This window comes from Eulemur rufifrons, chromosome 7, assembly GCF_041146395.1.
Source record: "Eulemur rufifrons isolate Redbay chromosome 7, OSU_ERuf_1, whole genome shotgun sequence".
NCBI lineage: Eukaryota > Metazoa > Chordata > Mammalia > Primates > Lemuridae > Eulemur > Eulemur rufifrons.
The window spans coordinates 44517114-44532731 of NC_090989.1; the positions used below are offsets into that span (position 1 = coordinate 44517114).

Sequence of the window (15618 nt, forward strand, 5' to 3'; positions counted from 1 at the left end):
TATTTATGTCCTTTGCCCACTTTTTGATAGGGTTGTTTGATTTTTTCTTGCTGATTTTCCTGAGTTCTAAATAGATTCTTGTTATCAGTCCTTTATCTGATGTGTAGTATGCAAAAATTTTTTCCCATTCTGTAGGTGGTCTGTTTATTCTCTGGACTGTTTCTTTGGCTGTGCAGATGAGCTACACAATTTGCATGAGGAAGACACTTTTTTACTTAGAATTGGCTTCTGAAGGAAATCTAGATCTCTGGCTGCACTAAAATCATATTTTGATTAGTTCAGATGAGGCCATACTAATCAAAGCACTCAGAACATCAAATTTTATATATAAACTGAAGTTTGCATAAAAAGTCACAAGTGGGTTGGACTCAGTGGCTCACACCTGTAATCCCAGTATTTTGGGAGGCCAAGGCAAGAGGATCACTTTGAGCCCAGAGGAAGATCAGCCTAGGCAATATAGAAAGACCATATCTCTACAAAAGATTTTAAAAATTGGCAGGCTTTGTGGTGCGTGCCTGTAGTCCCAGCTACTTGGGAGGCAGGAGGGTCGCTTGAGCCCAGGAGTTTGAGGCTACAGTGAGCTATGATTGCACCACTGTACTCCAACATGGGTAAAAGAGTGAGACTTCTTCTCTAAAAAAAACAAACAAAGTCAGAAGTGTCATCTGTTTTGGAAAATAGTGGCATAAAGTGTAAGTTCAATTGTTAAAACTAGAACGGTCTATAGTGACTTAATATTTATGATTCTGAAGTCTATAATACCCTGTAGAATAGTCTGGATGTCGCATACACATCTAAACCCACAATGCCCAGTTGAACATCTTCACTTTGTCCTATAGGGAATCCTAAGACGCTCTTAGGGGAATTTCAGTTCTCCTCACCTTCCTCTCCTGGCAAAAATACAGATGTATCATTGGTTGACCCTTGTGTTCAAAGAAAATTTATATAAACAACATTTCCCTGATATTGGAAAAGAAGCCTCCAAAATCAATGAGTGTCAAGAATTGTTACCCATGTTATTGCCATTCTTGTGCTATTTATGCATTTTTTCTGCTTTAGAAAGTCTAACACTTTTAAAAGATCTCCATAATTTCTTAAAAGTTATTGATAAGAGAGAAATTATTCTAAAATATTTGTTATTCTTTAAAAAGAAAGTTTAAAATACTGTCTAATTTATATAATTTTAGATTTGATTTACAGGATGTCAAAAGTACCAGGGGCAAATGGAACAAAAAAGGATGAATAATCTTCATATTTTATTTTCAAGACTAACATCTGGATAAGCACAATAGCTATAAAATGAATTGTTTCCCTTAACGATGATTTATTATCTTGTGCACCCAACTAGGATGAGTTTGTAAGGTAAGTTCTAGTTGACTAGAATATTCAATGCTTTAAAACTGGGTTTATAATTCAAGTCATAATGCTCATTATAGAAGAAATCTTTCTGATGATTCTGATATAAAGATTCATTCTGTGTAATCACACCTTCTGATAAAAAATATTTAATGCTATCAATTAAGTAATAACCCCTCTATACCTTCACCACTTCTGATAATTTCATTGATTATTTTATCTATGTATATGACATAAAAACATATATACAATTGAATATACAGAAATACACATATTTTATTGAGCATTTTACATACAACTAGTAATACTAGTGAGGATTTACATACATATAAATATGCATATAGCTCAGAAATATGCAGAAAATACACTTCCTCTACCCTTGCCAGCATGTATGATGCATAAAGTACCCCCATACAAATTGAATTTGAGAATTTTTCGTTATTTTGTGATTTGGAACTACATGGAAGAAAACTCATTCCATATAAAAATCTACTTCAGTGAAATTATTGCCCTTTGTTCTTTATATTGTCTGTATCAGGGTCCAATCTTTGGCTCACTTGGTCATCCTAAAAAGCAAACGAACAAACAAACATACTAATGGAGAGTAAAATTCTCTCAAATAAAATCAGAAATATTTTTAGATAATTTTAATTGCAGTAATATTAAAAATAAAGAATCACTTAAATAGGGAATACACTTTCAGCCAGTGACAATGCATTCACGAACAATGGAAAATTTATAAAGTAAAATTTCAGGTCAAAGTCTCTTTATCATACACAAATTCCATATGAAAATAAACTTGAATTTTTAAAAAAGAAAATGAACATATTTTTCAGAAATGACAACTCTTAATGAACATCAGGGTTAATGCAAACATTCAACCCAAACCTCTGAACCTGTCCCTTTATTTTGCATTCAAGCATCTTTGATACTTCCTCTGTCCCTCTCTTTTGGCTTGCCTTTTCTGAACTTATCCATCTATCACTGTGTTATTGTCTGCCTATTTTTCGTCCTCCCTCTTGTTTTATTTTCTCACCTGTAAATTTCTCTTTCTGCTTTTCTGGTCCCTTTTCTCCTCTGGATGTGTTCCTCTCCTCTCCTCTCACTTATCAATCCTTTCTTTTGAAAACTTTTCTTAAAATGTTCTACAGGAGAAAAAAATTACATTACTCTATGAGTAGCAGATCAATGCCCACTGCTCTCCACATTCCAGAGTGTCTGTGTCATTCACCTGGCTGTTGTGACACATTTCCCATTCACTTCTCATTATTGTCCCACCTTAATTCTATTGCATCAGGGAAATTGCTCTCACTAAAGCCACTAGAAATCCATCTCCATGATCTGTGATCTCTGTTCACTCCTTGTCCTACAAGAGCATTTATTTTGGCATTTGGCAATGTACATTTTTGTCATTCTATCTTTCCTCTCTTTATGTCCACGACACTCAGCTTTCTAGACTCTCTCCTGCTTCTTCCTTTGATCACTCTGCTCAGTATTCTTTTCTTGTCTCTGTCTTGTCTTTCTTTGGACATCCAGGCCATTGGGTTCCAACAGGAAATGGAAATTGGCTCTAACATAGAAATTCTAGGAAAGTTGGAGGAATCAGCTGGAAAAGAATGGCAGGAACAGAAAAAGCAAGACAGCCAGTCAACAGCCAAAATCCTGTCCCAACACTGGCTTCAGGAAGTTGACTGTTACTGCCACTGAACTTCCAATGACACAGCTTATGCTATCAGTGCCTCTGCAATGGATACAGAAAGCTTGTGCTAGAATCTTGATATTTTTGCCTTGGCTGCCTTTGCACTAAAATTTTTTTGTCCATATACATTTGTCCTCATCTCTCTATGTCCAATACCAGGTTGAGTGCGTTTGACTGGACAAATTTAGGTCAAGTTCACTGTCTATGACCAAGACTCACATGGTAGAACAGGGGATCAGGTGTTAGGTATGCTAGTACATGACATCTATCCCCTTCATGACCTCTTTAGCATAACTTTTTCAAGTTTTGTCCTTGGTCTTATTCTGTTTTCTTTGTGTACTTTTCAATGGATAAATCATCCATACTATGCCTTCATCTACCCAATGACTGTTGAGTCATTATTTGTAGTAAGATTGTATTACTAACTACATCTTATCTTGATGTGTAGAGGATGCTCATACTACAAAGTTGTCAATGCACCTGAGTTCTGAAGCTCAATTTTGGATGAAAATCGACCCAATCACCAAGTGACTCCTTTTTCCTTCACTTACTTCTACTTTGATATCAAATATGTTCCTATGTCCTAGTGACTCTATATTCTTACTGCTTTAGAATCTATTTCTTCATCCTTCTCATTATTCCCTATATCATATTACACATGGACTAGGTATTTTAATGCATTTTAATTGCTCGAGGGTATTTTTAAAAAGCAGATTGATCATATTTTTAGACTTGAAATAATTGCATATATTTCAATTTTATTCCCCACAATAGTTTACGTTTATTGCAGCAATATGGAATGAAATTAAATGGTTATTGTAATCAGAGAATGGTTTTGTATCAACTTCTCTCCCTTAGTATTCACTTTATAAGTTCTAGGGAATGTTCTTTTACATTTATTTCATTTTGTTTCAGGCGATGTGCAATGAGGACATGGAAAAGGAAAATGCAACATTGCTGACAGAGTTTGTTCTCACAGGACTTACATACCAGTCAGAGTGGAAAATCCTCCTGTTTCTGGTATTCTTGGTGATATATCTCATCACCATGGTGGGGAACCTTGGTCTGATTACTCTCATCTGGAATGACCCTCACCTGCACATCCCCATGTACTTATTCCTTGGGAGTTTAGCCTTTGTGGATGCTTGGATATCTTCCACAGTGACCCCCAACATGCTGGTCAACTTCTTAGCCAAGAGTCAGACGATGTCTCTCTCTGAATGTATGATACAATTTTTTTCCTTTGCATTTGGTGGAACCACAGAATGTTTTCTCTTGGCAGCAATGGCGTATGATCGCTATGTAGCCATATGCAAACCTCTACTCTATCCAGTGATCATGAACAATGTGCTATGCATCCGGTTGTTAGTCTTGTCTTTTGTAGGTGGCTTTCTTCATGCTTTAATTCATGATGTTCTTATTTTCAGATTAACTTTCTGTAATTCCAACATAATACATCACTTTTACTGTGATATTATCCCACTGTTTATGATTTCCTGTACTGACCCTTCTATTAATTTTCTAATGGTTTTTATTTTGTCTGGTTCAATACAGGTTTTCAGCATTGTGACTGTTCTTAACTCTTATACATTTGTTCTCATTACAATCTTAAAAAAGAAGTCTATCAGAGGCATAAGGAAAGCCTTCTCCACCTGTGGAGCTCATCTCTTATCTGTGTCTTTATACTATGGCCCTCTTCTCTTCATGTACGTGCGCCCTACATCTGCAGAAACAGAGGATCAAGATATGATGGACTCTCTATTTTGTACTGTCGTAATTCCTCTGTTAAATCCAATTATCTACAGCCTGAGAAATAAGCAAGTCATAGATTCACTCTCAACAATCTTAAAAAGAAATATTTAGTTCTCATACTAAATCTCTTCTTATTTTAGTAAAAAGTTACAAAATTTTGTAGGTCAAATGTGGCTGTGTTTTGTTAAATGTTCAAAGGTTTTTTAATAATTATAATTGTCCTAGCATTTTAATGACTTAATGTTTTGTACCTATTAAACTCCTTAAAATATGTATGTATATAATTCAAAAGCATATAAAGAATTTTGATCAACTATTCATGTCACATTAGATTAAAGCAGAAACTAATGAAAACATTTAACATGATTAAATATTTTTCATGTGGCTTTATAAATACACTAAGTGATAAAAGTATAATAGTTCCTCTCAAAAGGATTTGAGTGGTATATATCGTACAGCTGACAGAGTTATATAGTCTGGAGATTCATATCGCATTAACTGCATTGTGGAGGCAGGCTTGTGTTTAGTTGAGCAGATGAAAATTCCAGGAAATCAGCTAACCTCAAAAGTGAAAAGGTCTCAAAAATTTTTTTATTCTAGTTTATTGGGAAATGGTGAATTTCACTTCTTGTAGGAATTTAACTCATATCACATGTAGAAATATACAAAATGGTAATGCAATTATGAAAAAAAAAAGAGAAGTGAGTTAATTCTGTGAAGGCAGGGCCAACGTCTAACACGATGCTCTTAGCTCCTTCTGTTTCTATCAGTCATGAAAAGAGGCTAGTGGGCTCTCTCTGTTTATGACGCCCTCAAAGGCATCTTTTTGCTCAGGTGTGTTTGTATGATACTGGGCAATGTGGAGAGATTCCCTATTCAGAAAGCTAACAGATTACATTGAAGAATTAGGTTAGTGTGGGTGTAGAAACAGAAAAATGGCAGAATGGAAAGTAAATGGTCTCAATCTTTCTGGAATTAAAAAAAAATGAAAGTAATAAGAAAGTGAAATCACTAATATTTCAGTAAGCCACTGAGATCAAGTGGCTTTAAATGCATATTACCAAAGATGAAATAATGTCAAGAGGATATGGTCTCATAGTGCCCAGTGAGCAGCTGGAAAGGATTTAAAAATGAACAAGGGTTTGGATGTTTTGTGACTGAGAAGTCCTTAAATTTTAGCTTTCCTCAAAATACCTCCTCTTTAAGTGTAATGAGAGATCCACTTTCAGGTCACCAACATCCTTCCTCTCTCAACACTGAAATTCCACCCCCATTCCTACTGATACCACAAAGGCAGGCCCTCACCCTAAAACTACTCATCTGTCTGTTTTGCAAAACTCTAGTTACTATCCCCCCCATCCTTTATACTCTCTTATTGCCTAAATACTGCTGCTAGATGATCATTCCTAAGCAGAACTCTGATTAAATCATATTCTGGTTCAATAACTTTAATGGACTGTCATTACTATAAAACTATATAAATATATGGTATATGTATCTAGATCTGTACATATATATGGATACATTTATTTGTTCACATGTATGTACAGATTGTCTGATATATAGCTATAAATGACATGATATATATTAATATGATATACAGGCAGTTCCCAGGTTACAGATGACCCAACTAACTCTGTTTCATACTTACTAATGGACTCTCCCAAGGTTCCCCATAGGGATAATTTATAACAAAATAATTAATTTAATAATTGGAGAACTAGATTCTTCCACACATATAATAAACCCCCATGGTCTAAGTGGTTCCTTGGTGCAGCACCTTTACACTAATAGCTAGTCTCATTGTTTCTACGGTTACCTAAGCACAGCATCACTTTCATCTTAACTTTTGTATTCACTTTTGTGAGTCTGTGTTTACCCTTGTGACTATGCCTTCGAACTGAAATCCACTGCAAGTCTAGGTGAGCTTGCAGCAAAGAGAAATTTGATTGCAATGGAAAAGCAAGTAGAAATAATCAAGTGTTCGGAGAAAGGCCAGATGCCATCATTCATTGGGAAAGCATTAGTTTCCGTTGCTGGACTATCGAAACAATTATAAAGGGTAAAGTAAGAATAATAGAACAGGTGAAAGGCAGTGCTCCAATGACAACATCAATTATTACTAAGAAGTATAGTGGATTCATTATTGAAATGAAAAGGTTATTATTGGTTGAAGATCAAAATAAGCATAACATTTCTATTAGCCTGGGAATTCAAAAAAAGAGCACAATAGTTTCTGTAACATTATTACAATACAGGGGACGTGTCTGTCATGCGACGCTATACCAGAATCAGGTTGGAAGGTAAGCTAAGTTACATTGAATTAATAAAAACTCATTCAATGAGATTTTATCATTAGCAGGTGTGACTCACCAGGCTTCCTGGAAAGGAATTTGGGCAAAAGAAGAAAAGGTCTGAGTTCAGTCTTCAGTAGCTATCTTGGTACATCATATTGTTTACTCCACTTTTCTGCTAAGTATTCACAGTAATCATGCTTTTATACATGCTATTTTTCTCTACATATTTCTTTTTCATTAGTAAAATTCGAAGGAAATCAGGTAATTGTTTAATGAATCTAACCAAAAAATATGCTCTTTGCTTTCCCTCATCGTGCCAGTGGGGATTAAAATTAAAAAAAAAAAAAAAAAAAAAACTTTAATGTGTAAGTAGTTACATACCACTATATAGATCTGAAATCTAAATGGCAAAAATCTAAATTAAATTTTATTTCTCTGAATAAATCCTCATTGACGACTTCCTAAGTTAATGCTCAAAGGGAAAATCTGAGCATGTTACAACCATGTTCATGATCCCTCCACAGTTTTTCTTGGTGTTAGGGTAAAGAACAAAGTCCTTCACCTGGCCTCCAAGCCCCCCGCAATCCCACTCATATGGCCTCTCTGGCTTCACCTGCTTCCTCCCTGTTTCTCTCTTTGATTGTCAGCCACATTTACCATTTACCATTCACCATTTTTTGCTTCTCCAGTGATCTATGTTCTCTGATAATCCAGGCCCTGCAATGATGAAGGCCCTGTGGATGGCAAGTCCACAGGCAGGGCACTTTGTTAGACAGGAAGACTCCTGAGCCCCACCCCAGAACTACTGAGACAGGATCTGCATCTTGACAAGGTCTCCAAGACCTTTCTAGGCATTAAAGTTTGGGAAGGACAGATCTAGGCCACCTCCCCACAAATGTCCTTTGTCTTTGATTGCTTTTCCTCCTTCCTCTGAGCTTTTCTTAGAAAGATTTCAGCTTAACATTGGAGCTGGATATATGTCTAGGATTTGAGCTGTAGTTTGTATGGGGAGAACAACTTTACTTGGAGTTTCCTTCTAAAGACAATCTAGATATTTGGTTTCATTAAAATCATGTTTTGATTAGCTCAGATGAGACCATACTAATCAAAGCACTCAGAGGAGCAAATTTTATATGTAAACTGTAGTTTTCACAAACATGTAAGAAGTGTCATCTGCAGTGGAAAACATTGGCATAAAGTATGATTTCAGTGGTTAAAACTACGACTGTCTATGGTGACTTGGGATTTATGATCCTAAAGGCTGTAATGCCCTGTGGGACAATTTGAACTTCTCGTGCACATCCAATCCTACAATGCCCAGCAGAGCCTCAAACTTTGTCCTGAAGGGAATCCTTCAGGACATGTGGTTTCTTCATGCCTTAATTTATGAAGGATGTTTTCCAGATTAACCTTCTGTAATTCCAACATAATACATCACTTTTACTGTGACATTATCCCATTGTTAAAGGTTTCTTGTACTGACCCTTCTATTAATTATCTAATGGTTTTTGTGTTCTCAGGTTCAATTCAAGTATTCACCATTGTGATTGTTCTTGTCTCTTATACATTTGTTCTCTTTAAAATCTTAAAAAAGAAGTCTGCCAAAGGCATAAGGAAAGCCTTCTCCACTTGTGGAGCTCATCTCTTATCTGTGTCTTTACACCATGGCCCTCTTCTCTTCATGTATGTGCACCCTGCATCTCCACAAGCAGGTGATCAAGATATGATGGAGTCTCTGTTTTACACTGTCATAATTCCTTTGTTAAATCCAATTATCTGCAGTCTGATAAATAAGCAAGTCATAGATTCACTGACAAAAACATTAACGGTAAATTTTTAGATCCCATACTAGCATGTATTCTCTTTTTACTAAAGGTCATAAAATCATACAGTTTAGATGTAGGTATGTGTTGATACAGGAAAGTTTTTTGCAATCACAATTGTCCTAACTATTTAATGACTTAAGGTGTTAGTAGCTAATAAGCTGCTTAAAATATTTGTATATGTTATTCAAAAGCATACAAGGACATTTGGTCAAATGTTGATGGCATACTAGAATAATTAGAGCAGAAAACAAATAAAAACATTTTAGGGATGGGGAACCCATGGCCTCAAGGCCACATGTGGCCCTCCAGATCCCCAAGTCTAGCCCCTTGACCAAATTCAAACTTCTACAGAACAAATCCCTTTAAATCCCTTTATTAAAAGGAATTTGTTCTGTAAAATTTGGATTCAGTCAAAGGGCCACACTCAAGGATCCAGAAGGCTCATGTGGCCCCAAGGCTGCAGGTTCCCCATCCCTTTCACAGGATTGTAGACTAGAGATTCATATCATATTTACTCCATAGAGAGGAAAAGTTTGTGTTTGGTTGAACACAATCAAATTTCACGAATTCATCTAGCCATGAAAACATCTTTTATTTCACTTTATTGGGAAATAGTTAATTTCTCTTCTCATACAGATTCAATTCACATATTATACAGAGAAATAAATAGAAATTGGAATGAGAAATAAGTGAGAAGGAAATTAAAGCAGTGAAGGCAGGAATAAACTCTGAGAGGATGCTCTTAGTTCACTGTACTTCTGTGAATAAGGAGAGGCCAGTCGCCTCTTCTTGTCTATGATGCCTTCTAAGGACCTTTCTAGTTATGTTTGCATGTTCTTTGGCAATCTGAAAAGCTTCACTAATCCAGAAACTAACAGATTAGATTAAAGAATTAAGTTGGGGAGCGGTGTAGAGAAAGGAGAGAAGTTGTAGAATAGCAAGAAAATAGTCTCAATCTTTCCAGAATTAAATAAAAAAAGAAAAGAAACTAGTAAGATAAAGAAATCAGTGACATTTAAAGGTTTTTGGAATGTGTCTTTGACAATGAGGGACTTTAAGTTCATATTACAAAAGTATAGAGGATGTTATGATCACATGATGTCATAGTGCATAGTGAGTGCTGGAAAAGACATGAAAACAAGCAAGAGTTTGAACATTTCTTTGTTGAAATGCCCTTGGTTATTGGCTTTTCTCAAACTTGATTTTCTTTCATTACAGAAAGTGATCCATCTTCAGTCACTTCTGCCTTTTCTCTGTCAACACTTGAAATTACATAAATTTCTGCTAATAACACTCAGCTCCTCACCCTAAAACCTACTCATCTATGTGTTTTGCAAAACACAAGTCACTTATCTTCTCCATCTAACTGTCACACTCTTACCTTCCAAACACTGCTGCCAGATGACTCTTCATAAACAGGACTCTGATTAAATCATATCCCTCCTCAGTAGCTTTTCACTGATTGTCATTGCTACCAGATTATATATATATAAGGTATATATACAGTCATGTACTGCATAATGATGTTTTGGTCAACATTGGACCATATATGAGATGGTGGTCACGTAAGATTATAATGGAGTTGAAATATTCCTATCACCTAGTGACCTCGGAGCTGTTGTAATGTAGCAGCACAACATATTACTCATGTGTTTGTGTTGATGCTGCTGTATACAAACATACCGCATTGCCAGTCATATAAATGGATAGCACAAACAATTATATAGAGCACATGATAATTGATAATAAAAATACATGACCATGTTATTACTATACTATAATTTTTATCCTTATTTTAGAGTATACTACTTATAAAAGTCATTAACTGTAGAACAGCCTCAGGCAAGACCTTCAGGAAGTTTTCCAGAAGGCATCTTTATCATAGGAGATGACAACTCCATGTGTGTTATTGCCCCTGAAGACAAGGAAAAAATGATCTCAGTCTTCCCAGAATTAAAAAAAAAGAAACTAGTGAGATAAAGGAATCAGTGATATTTAAATGTGGAAGTGAAAGACAATTATATTTATGATCCTAACTCTGTGTAGGCCTAGGTTAATGTGTGTGTCTTAGTTATTAAAAAAAACATTTAAAAAGTAAAAAGAAAATTAAAAATAGAAAAAAATCGTATTGAATATAAAGAAATTTTTTTTCAGCTGTACGATGTATTTGTATTTTAAGCTAGTTATTACAAAAGAGTCAAAAGTTTAAAAAACATTAAAAGTTTATAAAGTAAAACAGTTACAGTAAGCTGAGATTAATTTAGTATTGAAGAAAGAAAAAGTTTTTATAAATTTAGTGTAGTCTAAATGTACAGTATTTATAAAGTCTACAGTAGCGTACAGGAATGTCCTAGTCTTTCACATGCACTCACCACTCATTCACTGACTCACCCAGAGCAACTTCGAGTCCTGCAAGTTTCATTCATTGTAAGTACCTTATACAGGTGTACCATTTTTATCTTTTTTATTATATAATATTTTTACTCTACCTTTTTTACATTTAGGCATGTTTAGATACATAAAAACTTACCATTGTATTACAATTGCTGCAATATTCAGGACAGTAATATGCTGTACGGGTTTGTAGCCTAGGAGCAATAGATTATATCACACAGCCTGTGTGTATTAAGATATAACATCTAGGTTTGTGTAAGCGCCCTTTAAGATGTTCACACAATGGTGAGATCACCTAATGACACATTTCTCAGGATATATCTCCATAGTTAATCAACTCATTATTGTATATACCTATGCATATGGTTATTTGTTCATGTGTACGTACAGATTTTATGATATATGTGTATATATACACAGATACCTAGAAATATCTAAATATAAATGAATATATGTGTATATACATATATGTGTGTGTGTGTGTGTGTGTATATATATATATATATATATGTCATCCTTATTGTGTATCCATGGAGAACTGGTTTCAGGACATTTCTTGGATACCAAAACTCACAGATGTTCAAGTCCCTGATATAAAATGGCATGGTATTTGCATTTAACCTATGCACATTCTCTCATAGATTTCAAATCATACCTAGATTAGTTATAATACCTAATACAATGTAAATACTATGTAAATAGTTGTTATACTATATTGTTTATAGAATAATGACCACAAAAAGTCTGTATATGTTCAGTACGGACGCAATTTTTTTTTCTTGAATATTTTCAGTTTACAGTTGGTTGAGTCCACAAATGCAGAACCCACAGATACTGAGGACTGACTATATATATCTTTGTCACCCTGCATTTGTTCACCCTGCCACTTGAGTTCCTTTCCAATCAAATCTTGGTTTTAACCCTGGAGTCTCCTCCTCCTCTACAATTATCCTAATGGCAATTGTGTTGCAGCCAAAATTAGTTATTGAGAGACTTCTGAACACACCTTAAACTCTCAGATACATGCTTTTTCTCATACAGGTCCCTCTACAGGAATACCCCTGTCCCCTGACTGCACACATTCTCATTTACAATTGAAATGGCATTCTATCTTCAAGATGTCGAATGTTCCTTATTCCATGATGCATTTCCTGATTGCACTAATGTATTTAAAATATGCAGCAGTTTATTTATTCTTCTTATACAGAAATTGGCTGTGTATAATACTTATTTTTGTCCCATAGGATCTTCTAGATTACAATTTAAAGTCTTACAACTCTTTGTGTCTTAAGTGTGGAGACAGTGACTTACACACAAAAGGCCCTAAATAAGTATTTGTGAAATAGTTTTGAAATTTTAAACTGACAGCACAAATCCATAGAATGCAGTGAAGGTGCATGATTCTTTTTCAACCTTGATATGAGCCCAAGGAGATTACCTAGGATGGCTGCTGCATGTCAATTCACCTTATATTTCTTTTGTTTGAACCATGAGGAGGGCCCAATCCAGACAATATAAAACAGGACCCCAGACCAGAACCAGGGCCTCTTTGTTATGACAAGGGGCCCGTTCTTCATCTGTGGCAAATCTATTTTTCTTTTGCTCCATAACCTACCTTGCTCTGTGTCAATAAACTTCATTTCATGAAGGCCTTGCTACCTGTGTGTCTGTTCATTCTTCAGCCAAGAGCACACCAAGAGCCAAGAATAGACTGTCAACCTGATGATGTTAATAAATTTTATTTGGGGATATTAATACTTTAAAAAGATCTAAATAGTTAATGTCTTTAAGTTGGATATGTTCTGAAACTTCTGCTATATTTATAGAACTTAGAAAAGGTGTCACATTGTTCAGAATTGTAAGTTTTATTATAATGTTTACATTTGTTTTCTTGATAGTTTTTAATTTAAAAGTAATAATTAAAACTATTAATTTATTTTGCTATTCTTTTCTAGTCTCTGTTGTGAAATTCTTTTCTTTTTCTTTTCCTAAATTTTGTTCATGAAGATGTGTTTAGATATAAATTTGTTTAGACTTTGAATGATTTTGTTGAAGACATGATTCATCATATTGGCAATATGTGAAATATTCATAGGTTTTTATAAAATAGTTAACAGAAAAAATAACTTGAAATGGTAACTAGATTCTAAGTAAACTTCTAAAATAAATAAATTAGGTAAATAGAAATGAGATAAACACTTATGACAGGAAGGTTTAACTTCCAAGTTGTCTAAATGAGCTTCCCCTAAGAAGAAACAATTGCACTGCAGAAGTTTTTTTATCTTTTGGTAATTGGCCTAAGAAACAAAAATGTCATGTTTTATCAAGATAATTCCTATGCTGTCCTTTTTAGGTTTTTGATTACATGGGAAAAACTGAGTTTTACAAAGTTAAGGTTTTTATATCCATATAAATATCTGTATCACCTTTAAAGTCTTTTGATTATCACTCTTGGCTAAGTAAATTGCTATTGTTTTACAGTAACTTGTGATTCTGTTTTAATCAAATGTTGAAGCCTTTTAACATCTTTGACAAATGTTCTGAAAATCAAATCAGAGCTATATCACATATTGTTAATTAAGCCTTGTGCTGTTAAGTTACAGAGCCTTGACTCCCGGGTGTCTAACACCAAACTCAAGTCAACCTTGTCTTTAGACCTGAGATAAGACAAAAATCAAAATGACCTGCTTTCATGAGGCAAAGGTCCCAGCCTGTATTCAGAGACATTAAAACTCATTTAATAATTTTACTTCTATCTAAATTAATGTAATTTGTTACTAGATAATTTGAATATGTAGCTACCTATAAGCTACCTTTTCCTGTCACTCTCAGAACTAGGGATGGTTTGTAATTTTTTGTTTAAAACATGGTTAATTCTTTAAAGAGACCACAGAAAGGATTCTGATACAAGAGTCTAAATCCATAGGCTCAAATGGCTTTATCAAAATGCTTATGTTTTGTATAGCAAATTAACAAATTCCTATAAGTCTATAAATAAAACCAAAGTTACAGTAGCTCAATGCTTATAGATAATTTAACTTTGTAACCTTGCTTTTGGCATTTTGGTTTTTGTTTTTATGTTACCTAAAAGGTTTTAAAGGGCTAATGAATGCCTGTGTACCTCCATTCCCATCTGGCTTAGAATGTTTAATTGACTGTAAGCCTTTTGGCTCTAAGCTCCTTGACCACAGGGGTCCCACCAGGGGACAGGATGTACCCAGGGCAGGTAGCCACACCACTCCAGCAATTATAGGAAAAAATTAAAGGTTTGTCATCAATGCTGCCTCTGACAAATCTTAGCCAAAAGGGAGAAAATGTGAACCCCCTCACTGACTGAATGGACATCCTCTTGGCCAAGGGTGCCTCAAAAAATCTTAAAATTGAGTTCCTGGTCATGAAGAGAAGGGAGGTCAGACATAACTCATAATACCCCCTCCCTTCTGGAGTTTAGCATCAATGCTAAAATAGAGATCAGAAGACCAAATTGTAAAAAGAACCTAAGGCCATGCCAAGCAAGGATTAAGGTGCTGCTCTAAAATTATAGTTAAAAACACTCAGATAATGGTATTACAGAATGCAGGATGCAAACCTGGAACCCAATTCATATTTCCCCACAGGATCTAGGTATAGTTGAAAGTTGAGAACAAACCGATTGACTTTATTTTTTTTTATTTCAGCTTATTATGGGGGTACAAAAGTTCAGGTTACATAAGTTGCCCATGTACCGCCCATCCTCCCAAGTCAGAGCTCCAGGCGTGTCCATTCCCCAGACAGTGCGCACTGCACTCATCATGTAGGTATACACCCATCCCCTCCTCCCACCTCCCCCCTCCCCGAGTCAGCACCATCAAGCGTGACCATTCCCCAGACGGTGCGCAACACACTCATCATGTAGGCATACACCCATCCCCTCCCCCCACCCCCCACCTCAGTCTGATATCCGATTGGTATCATTCCCAAATGTGCATTCAGGTGATGATCAGGGAAACCAATTTTCTGGTGACTACATGTGATGCTTGATTTTCCATTTTTGGGATATTTCACTTAATATAATGGGTTCCAACTCTTTCCAGGAGAACCAAAGAGATGTCGTATCACTGTTATTTCTTATAGTTGAGTAATACTCCATGGTATACATATACCATAATTTTTTTTCTTTTTTTTATTATTTTATATCATCTTATTGTTATGGGGGATACAGAATTGCAAGTTACATGCGTTGCCCATGTACCGCCTTTCCCCCCAAGTCAGAGCTCCAGGCGTGTCTGTTCCCCAGATAGTGCGCGTTGCACCC

At 35.3% G+C, this 15618-nt stretch overlaps 1 protein-coding gene across 1 annotated transcript; it reads left to right on the forward strand.

The window, feature by feature from the left end:
* Positions 1 to 3937: 3937 nt before the first annotated feature.
* On the forward strand, positions 3938 to 4918 carry LOC138386225 (olfactory receptor 5H2-like). The gene has a single exon (XM_069472508.1). The coding sequence runs from the start codon at positions 3938 to 3940 to the stop codon at positions 4916 to 4918; it is 981 nt and encodes a 326-aa protein (XP_069328609.1).
* The last annotated feature ends 10700 nt before the right edge of the window (positions 4919 to 15618 follow it).

Coding starts and splice junctions, on each gene's coding strand:
- LOC138386225 (XM_069472508.1), top strand. CDS start 3,938: ATGTTCTTTTACATTTATTTCATTTTGTTTCAGGCGATGTGCAATGAG.